This window comes from Buceros rhinoceros, unplaced genomic scaffold (genome assembly GCF_000710305.1).
Source record: "Buceros rhinoceros silvestris isolate BGI_N320 unplaced genomic scaffold, ASM71030v1 scaffold47665, whole genome shotgun sequence".
Taxonomy (NCBI): Eukaryota; Metazoa; Chordata; class Aves; order Bucerotiformes; family Bucerotidae; genus Buceros; species Buceros rhinoceros.
Window position 1 is genome coordinate 1 of NW_010414273.1, and position 9344 is coordinate 9344.

General features: G+C 37.5%; 1 protein-coding gene across 1 annotated transcript; it reads left to right on the plus strand.

Moving 5' to 3' along the window:
• The first annotated feature begins 4522 nt into the window (after window positions 1-4522).
• Window positions 4523-8664, plus strand: GGPS1 (geranylgeranyl diphosphate synthase 1). Its single transcript, XM_010137022.1, has 3 exons — window positions 4523-4617; window positions 5854-5924; window positions 7641-8664. Exons 1-3 carry the CDS (start codon window positions 4551-4553, stop codon window positions 8400-8402), a joined length of 900 nt encoding a protein of 299 aa, XP_010135324.1. The 5' UTR covers window positions 4523-4550; the 3' UTR covers window positions 8403-8664.
• The last annotated feature ends 680 nt before the right edge of the window (window positions 8665-9344 follow it).

Below are 9344 nucleotides of genomic sequence, written 5' to 3' on the forward strand. Positions count from 1 at the left end.
TGGTGAGGCTGGAGGTGATTACTTCTTACACTGAGCTCCGAAAAGTGAACCCTATTCCCTTTGGTTTGACTGTGATGTTTTGGACGGCGGGTAGGTATCGGCGAGCAGGGCAGCAACCTCATGTGCTCCGTGAGATGTGCGTTATAATTTGAGGAGCGCTTCAGAAGTAGTAACGGTTTCTGCCGACTCGTTTTCTGCCCTCGGGCCAGTTGTAGCTTAAAACCCATTCCTGTCTGTGTGCTGCCGCAGTATACTGCGAGGACTCTGACAACCCCGGTATGGGTGTCTGGCTTCTGTAACATTCTTGCTTCGTTATAGCTGGTAATTCTATTAAAATCGAAGCGCAATTTCAGTAACAGTATGTTCTTGCTGTTCTGGCGTTAGTGTTGAAATTGCAGCCTATTTACTTAGCTGCATCTTTGGAGACAGTGTGTGAGGATCCTGCAAGAGCGGGAAGTTGCCTCCCCTTAAGTTTAATACAAGGTTTCGTTCGGTATCAACCTAGGAGGGGTTGTAAGGAGGGCTCTGCTAATTAAAATGAGAATGTAGACTAGGGTCACAAGCATCCTGTCCAAATTACATTTGAATTAAGAGCCTTGATAGCCTCTTTGAAGCAATACACATTCACAACAGTTTCTGTGTATTTCTTCTTAATACACCTTCTCAGTCCTGCGTGCCCTGATTCGAGGCTTTTTTGGTTTTGTTTTTCCACTGGTTGCAGTGAAACCAAAGGCTCGGTACACTAAGTTCTGTGGTGTTGCCGATTTAGGAACTTTCTGGATGGTTCATTTTGCACTATAGCTCTCTGCTCCTCTGGTGGTTCCCTTTCATTTTTTGTGTAACTGTGCTGTGATTGGAGCTGGCGAGATGATGATGCTTTTTAAAAAAATACCACCTGTATTTTTTAACCAGGACTGTTGCCGTTCTAATATTCCCCTAATTTAGAGGAGGGAGCTGTGGGAAAGAAACAAAGAATGTTGTTCGTGCATGATAAAGAAACCACAGAACAATTACAGCCACGAGGTGTCAGACAGGAGGTTGTAAAACTTTAAACTTGACGGCTAGGGTCGCTCAGGTTGAATAGGGGTCCCGGGAAGCAGCACTGCGCTTGCTTGATAGACTTTTGAATATTACCTCCTCCGCCCAGGGGAGGCATAATCTTATGGTAAAGAGACATGCGACATGTGAACTGATATGTACTATAACACGTAGAAAGCCTTTCGGGTTAGTCTGTAAGGCTTGGAGTGAATATCCGGCCAATGGGGAAACAAGGGAGTGAGTGATTTCGCAGCTGGGATTAGGGTATAAAAATCCGTGTGTTGCTCTGACAGGATGTGCCTGCTGGTGAGGACACCCGCTCTTACAAGAACGTCATTAAAGTTAAGACTGTGAAGTCTGACCTGAGTCTCTTTTGCAAGGCTTTAGTCATTTCTTACAAGGGGATTATTCCACAGAATGGGATGGAAGGGATGAGGTGAGAAGCAAAGTGTACAAAGTTCCTAAAGTGTAACCTAGCATTAATATTACTTGCATCCTCTCTAGAAAGCTCCTAGATGCAGATCACACCTTCAAGGATAGTTTTGGAGTAGTTTCAACTTATGGAAGCCCATGTCACCACCTTATTCTAGTGTCTTGTGTGTCTTCAAAGAGAAACTGAAGAGAAGATTTGTGCAGTCCGGGAAACTGTTCCGTGGGCTCTGTTGTGACTGCATGACTGGTACCCCTAACAGCTGTTTTGTGTGCTTGTGTGGGGGTACTAAGAAATAACTGGCAAATTAACGTAGTTATGCATGAATTGAAATGCAGCAAGTCTGTGTACTGATTTAAAAATGCAAAATGGCCTTAACTACTTTGAATAGTATGAATTAAAATCCTTTTAATATGTGTACGTGTAATCGATTCTTGCACTTTTACTTACCAAAGGCTTTGCTTTATTGCTTAACTCCTGGCAATTTTACTTTTTATTAGGATGTGCTGACTGATATTTTGTTTCTCCGTGTCTTCACGGACAAGCCTTTCTGCAACGGTATGGCTTCTGTAGTAAATTGGTCAGTTGCCTAGGCAGGAAAACCTTAATATCAAGCATTTCCCAGGGTGTTAGATGTGATAACTTTGTGCAAGTATTAGTAAAATTACAAATCTCCTACCATGGTATTCTTGCTTACCAGCCTTTATAAGTAAGTTATTTACATAATTCTTTAGCAAGTGTCCCTTTATTTGTGTAAGTTTGGGGAAGGTTTTCTTTACTGTTCTTGTTTTGGTGAGTGTTTTAGACATGTAGCTGTCTGATGACTTTTTTTCTCTTTTCCCTAGTGGAGGTTACCTATCACTTCATTTAAAGGTAGCATAGCAGTTTATTAAAATTTTAACTATGGTGATTTAAGATAAGTTATCACCCACTGTATGTCCTCCTTTTATCTAACAAAATCTTCACACTTGTAGGAGAAGTTCCTGGCTAATTTTTTTCTGATAAACACCATTTCAGGTGGACTCCTATTGGTTTTGTTCCAAAAGATGCAAATATTTAGGTTGATGCTACTTAGTAGTAGTAGTGAATTTCAAGTTAGTTTGGATTTCTGAATATTGTCTTAGTGTCCTACAGACAGGTAAGAAACCTCCAAATTCCCTAAGAGAAGGGGAGGAACTTCAATGTTTATTTTTAAGCAGAAACTTTTACAGAGAGGCAATTCCATCCCTACTGTCTCTTCCCAGCCCTCTTGGATAGCTAGGCTACTTTCTATTCTGAACCATCTGTGTAGCTTTTTCACAAATAAGGTCACAGGAGAATTGTTGATAGTGTGTCCTCATACCCAGCTCTACCAGTTGCTTTCTGCTTAAAATGGTCTGGAGGTGGACTTTGATAATCGTTTTGATTTCATTTTTTCACTGAAGCTCTTTAAGACTTACTGTTGATGTGTAAGGCTGCAGTTTGACAGCTGCCTCTCCATGGCAGTTTCTATCCTTTCAGTTTTACCAACAAGCTGAAAACAAAATAGGGTGTCAAATCTGATTTCAATTACTGTGTGACCTGATCACTAGTTGTGCTGGCACACCTTTACATAGAATGGAAAGGCTATACTACTTATTGTGGCATTACGGCTAATAAACTATGCAAAGCTTTCCCAAAAGGTGCAGTCTTATGAACATCTTGTTGGCAACTGTGTTTGCTTAAATAGCCTTTCTTGCCCCTGAAGTGCTGATACATTTGATTAACATATGCAGTGAAGCAAATAAAGGAATTGATCCAAACCTAAGCTTGAAAAATAGTTATTAATGCAGATCAGCTCCCCAGTTTGGTCTGCTATAAATACTTAATGGGTGAGGAGAGTGGGAAGAGGAGTAGATGGGAAACAGATTGTGCCATACTGAAAGGGAAAGGTCATGAATGTTGAGGTGTACTGGTTTGTTAAGGTAACGTGAGGGATTAGATCTTAATAATGATCTGAGCTTTTGATGGGAGAGTATTGCTGGATTATTTTGAGCAAGCATGGAACAGTTTATTCCACTCATGTTAACCACTCCCCTTAATGTACCTACATTAAAAATGCATAACTCCATACTACAAATATAACTTTAAAATAGTTATTTTTATGTATAATTTATTAAACTATTTGGTTGCTCCAGGGATAGAAAGCACATCCTTTCTAGGATGCTAGCTCAATAGTTGAGAAATGATGCTGAAGTAGCGTGAGACATTATGCTCCTGCTGCAGTTCCTGTCTTAAAATGACATTTAAAAAATTGTTTTGAGCAGCTGCATCTGCAGTGCAGCAAGGGAGGCTAGAGGTGAAAGGACAGAAAATCTGTTATAGAAAACAGTCTGAGAAAAATGCAGACATAGGTGACCAAAGGTATGTGAACTGAAACATAATTAACAGAAAATTGTTGACCACTGTAGGGAATAGATCCTAAAAATTTACCATAAGATTCTATGATGCCTGTAGCGTATGGAAAAATGTGTAAAGATGTCTGTATGCTTAAACAGAGGTAATAAAATGGTATATTCCTGTTCTGCCTTCTAAAACAGGACCAGAGAATTCTATCAGAAGGCTAAAATTAGTGTTCAGCTTGTTTAGGTTGCCTCAGTGTGAGGTGTATTTTCTGCTCTTGGGCATCTCCACTTTTTGAATGGGAGGTCCAATCAGATAAGTCATTTGAGGTTTTGTGTGTGTCTTGTCTAAAGACTTAAGAGTTCTTTGTTGTGAATGCTGGTGTATTAAATGATTTATAATCTAAGCCTTCATATATATATATATATAAAGGAACAGACAAGTCTAGGAGTTGGTTTGAACTATTAATGAATAATTAAAGAAGCTGCATTTAGTAATATGCTTGTTTCTTTTCTAAATGATATGTGAAAAACTAAGTAGTGAAAGTAGTATTAACTGAAGGTGTCATGTTTAAAATTGGAGTATTTGCATCTAACCTTGAAGTCAGGTTGACTTTTTTGTTAATTGTATGCATCTTGGTTTTGCTTTCCTAATTTTTTTTATCTAAATAGTTTTAATAATGCTTTCTTTAACAGTGAACCACCTCTTGTGAAGTAAAGAAATGGATGGAATGGATGAAACATCTAGAAGAATCCTAGAGCCATACCAATATTTACTTCAACTACCAGGCAAGTTTCTTTGTACTGTGTGTTTAAGTATCAAAATCGGTTTTGTAGGAACTCTTGTCTTGAATTATAAACCAAGAATTTTATCCATTCTTGATCTGTGTATTTAAGAGTAATTAAAAGTAAGACTTTACAACATTAGTTCTTTTATTCCTCTTGAAGAACCACTGGGGTTTTTTTCTGATTGGTATAATAGTTCTTGAGTCTCTCTGTTGCAGTGTAAATAGTATTTCAGATACTCTGTTCCCCATTCAATGTAGCTGACTTGCTACTTTTCAAAACTGATAAATGCGAGCATTGAAAACTTCATCCCATTCTTAAAGAACAACTCAGCCCTGAATTTATCTAGTTGCTCTACTGGGCTCAATGGGTGGTGGGTTTGTTTTTTAAATAGTCTTTTTCTTTTGTGTAATTTCTTCTCCCTGGTATGTTTAGAGCTAGGCATTTTCTTACGGCAAATCTTGGCTGTCCCTAGAGTGCTTCATTTGCCAGAGGATCAGCCATTCTTTGTGTGGTATCATCTATGTAGACTGAATGCTTATTTTAACACTAAACTTGGACTTTTGATCTTCCCTTCATTCCTATGAAACAGGGTGACTGCTTACCTCCACCAAACTAGATTTAGCCAAAGCAGAACGAATCCTATTATTCATAGAGTTCTCCAGTATAAGATAAATGTCTGAATTCTTGGAAAATTCTATTCTGTTCAGAATGTTCTATTCAGACTTTAAACGTTTAGACTTAGGTATATCAAATGTCACTTTCCTGTTTTACAAATTTTCAGTAGCAGATGAAGAGTACTATGGGAGAAAGACCTAAAAATGGAAAGAAATAGAAATTCAAGAAATACTCATATCTTCAACTAATAAGTCATAATTAAACTTGTTTATCTGTTAAAATCAATATGCCTGGCACACTAGGGCTTACTTTCTGCTGAACTGATGTGTGCAGGTTACTAAGATACTCAGGATCACATATGGATTGAACTGCCAAAACTAAATACATTAAACTGTAAATGTGCTTTGCGTATTACTGTGAAATGTTTAAAACTGAAGCTGCTGATAATTGATGTTTATACAATGAGGAAACAAGCTACACACTATGATATATTTTCTGCATTTGGGTGATCACACTGAACAGTTTACTGGTCTCAAATCAGCTATAATTGTTAAGACAAACTGTTGTGCCTAATAATGAACTTCGTGATTGTTATAAATGCCTATAATACTTTCATTGTAGGTAAGCAGGTGAGAAGCAAACTGTCACAGGCCTTTAATCACTGGCTGAATGTTCCAGAAGATAAAATACAGGTACTGGCTGATTTTTAGAAGGCTGTTACCTTTCTTCCAAGACTACTGATAACAGATTATTCTCTTGCATAGCATAAATGATCAAAAACCTTAAGTGTACTAATTTCTGAATACATTAAAAGTAAAATTTCAGGAGAACAATTTTAATGACTTCTGGGGACCTTGCTGAGTTTTGAAAAACTGAGGATGTAGATTTTGCAGCCTCTCAGGGCCTGTCTTTCTGTGCTGAACCCCTTCCATGAGAACATACTCTTCCATTCTGTCCAACTGGAATTTCTTATACTTCTCTCTGACTGTTGCCTCTTGCCCTTTTGCTGAGTGCTTATGACTGTACGGGACCATCTTCTCTCATGTGCTGTAGTAAACTAAATCTGCAGTGCCTCTGTATGAACAGAAGTTGACAGTTCTACCTGTCACTTTTAAAGCAATAATCGAGTAACCTTTGTTTAAAAACTTAGACCACTTGCTTTTGTTATCTTTATGAAGAAAACCAATCCTTTAATGTTTCCTTTACCACTTAAGCTGTTCGTGATTAAACTGAGTATTTTTATTCTTCAGGTCATTTGAGAACAAAAAACAAGACCATGTCATCTTTTAATCTGCATCCTGACATATTACCGTTTTTATGCATATAATTTTAATAATTTAAAGTTGTTGATGTCTTGGGGACTACCTCTAGTCATCTTTTTGACATTGCTTGTCAAAGAGATGTCTTAAGACATCTTAGATGCCTCTTAGGAGTCCCAGGTATCTAGCAGCCTGATTCTCTTCCAGATATTTATTTGTATTTCTTTTAATGAAAATCTGAGTTCTGGCACTTGTTATGGGATATTTTTTGCCTTAGACGATTAGTCTTCATGTAGTTTATTCAGATGATACAGTTGAGGCTACTGTTCCTTAATATTTGATTTTAATATTTGCTGTCACCATCTCATGTATTTCCCAGCTACGTAGTCTTGTCTTTTTTTTTCTTTTCTTTTTTACTTACTGCATCTCTAGTACCCATCTGATGCTGCACTGAGATGGTTCAGCTCACTGAATTAGGGAACACTGGGTTTGTTTTAACTTTCTTCAAAGAAGACACTGAAATAGCCTAGTATAGGGCTAAGCAAATTTTAAAGCTATGGCAGGTAAGGAGGTAAGTGTGTTGTAATGATAGTGGAGCAACTACTGATTAGATAGGCTTAGATTGTAAGAAAGTACAACACTGTACTGATTCTTCAGCATTCATTACAGAGAGCAGCCTTTATTTCCTCAGGCTACTTCCTGATATCTTCTAAAATGAGCTTTTTCAGCTGCCTGACTTTTTTGCTCCTTTCAACTTAGAAGCATTTTTGACACTGTCTTTTCTTCAGTTCACAAGAAAACTCAAGCACAAAGTCACAAGCACCGTTTCAATTAAATGTTAAGTGTTTGAAACTGACAGTGATATGAAATAGGTGAAGAGAAATGCTAGAATAGGCTTATCCGAATACAGGAGAACTTTTCTGGTAGTACTGAGAATGAGAACTGTTCAGACAAATAGGTATGCAACATGGCATTCAGTAAGTACTCTATTCTCCTATTTAAAATCAGTGGGCAACAGCATATCTTTACAGGGGAACCTCAATGATAGAGACTAATTCCTTAAAAACCTTATCCATTTTAAAGAAGGTCTTTGAAAACTAGAGGTCAAATTACAACGGGAGACTTAATAATTTTCTCTTTTTGTAATAGGTTATCATTGAAGTCACAGAGATGTTGCATAATGCAAGCCTACTTGTGGATGATATTGAAGACAACTCAAAGCTACGACGGGGCTTTCCAGTGGCACACAGTATCTATGGAATTCCATCTGTAATCAACTGTGCTAATTATGTGTATTTCCTTGGCTTAGAGAAGGTTTTAACCCTTGATCATCCTGATGCTGTTAAAGTTTTTACCTGTCAACTTCTGGAACTCCATAGAGGTCAAGGCTTGGATATTTACTGGAGGGATACTTACACCTGTCCTACAGAAGATGAATATAAAGCTATGGTATTGCAAAAGACAGGTGGTCTCTTTGGATTAGCTATAGGCCTCATGCAGCTGTTCTCAAATTATAAAAAAGACTTAAAGCCACTTCTTAACACACTTGGCCTCTTCTTCCAAATAAGAGACGACTATGCCAACTTGCACTCCAAAGAATATAGTGAAAACAAGAGTTTTTGTGAAGACTTAACAGAGGGCAAGTTCTCATTCCCAACCATTCATGCAATTTGGTCAAGACCTGAAAGTACTCAGGTGCAAAACATTTTACGTCAAAGGACAGAGAACATAGATATAAAAAAATACTGTGTGCATTATCTTGAAAATGTCGGTTCTCTTGAGTACACACGGAATACCTTGAAAGAGCTTGAATCTGAGGCCTATAAACAAATAGAATCACTTGGGGGCAACCCTAAGCTTGTAGCACTGGTTCAACAACTAAGCAGAATGTTCAAAGAAACTGAAAATTAGAAATATATAACTCCTGGATTAAAACTCTCTTCAAAATGGGAAAATGAGTTGGCTGTCTGAGAGGTGTGATAATCAGTCTCGCTTAAAACTCTTTCTCTTGTAGTCATGTTTCTGAAATTAAAAACAATTTCTCACTGAGTGTTGAAATATACCCTATTATCTATACAGTTTTAACTGTAACTGCTTACAGATGGCATTGTTGAAGCAGATGTACTAGAACTGAAACAAGTTTTTAATCTAAATGTGATGATCTTTACACAATCATCAGCAGGCCTAGAACTCTCATATCTTTAACCAGGCTGCTGTTCATTTCTGGCTGAAGTTCTGTGTTGAATCTGATTGACATGAGCGTATTGTGCATTTATGAACAATGCTCTAGTAAACCAGAATGTACAATGTTAAATACAGTGATACTTGGAACCACAGCACACATAAAACTGCTGTGCGATGTTTCTAACTTAGACTTGTGAAGATCAGATGGATGAGCTTACTATGTTCTGAAGTTAATATCCTGTCCAGCTTCTGGGGTTATTTTCAGGGGAATGTGAATTATCAAAGATAAGTATTTTATATACGAATAAGACTAATGTTAGTCTAAAATCGTAGCTTTATAAAGATTTCCAGGTACCTTAGAGAAAAGATTTAATTGCATCAGCAGCAAAGCATAAATTTTCCACCGATTCCAGCTCTGCAGTGAATAACCTTGATCATCTGGTTTTAGATTTTTAAAGTGTCAGATATTTTGTAGCACGGACTTAAATCTATGCATTAGAGCTTGTACATGTAACTGCAAATAGCATCATAGTAAACTGCTACTAGAAATGGAATTGGATTCACAACAGGTAAAACTTTAGCACTGTAATTGGTATAGATCTCTTTAATCTCTGCTTATAATTGAGAGTGGCTTCTCCAGGAGTTGATTCATAATTCATACTGCATTCC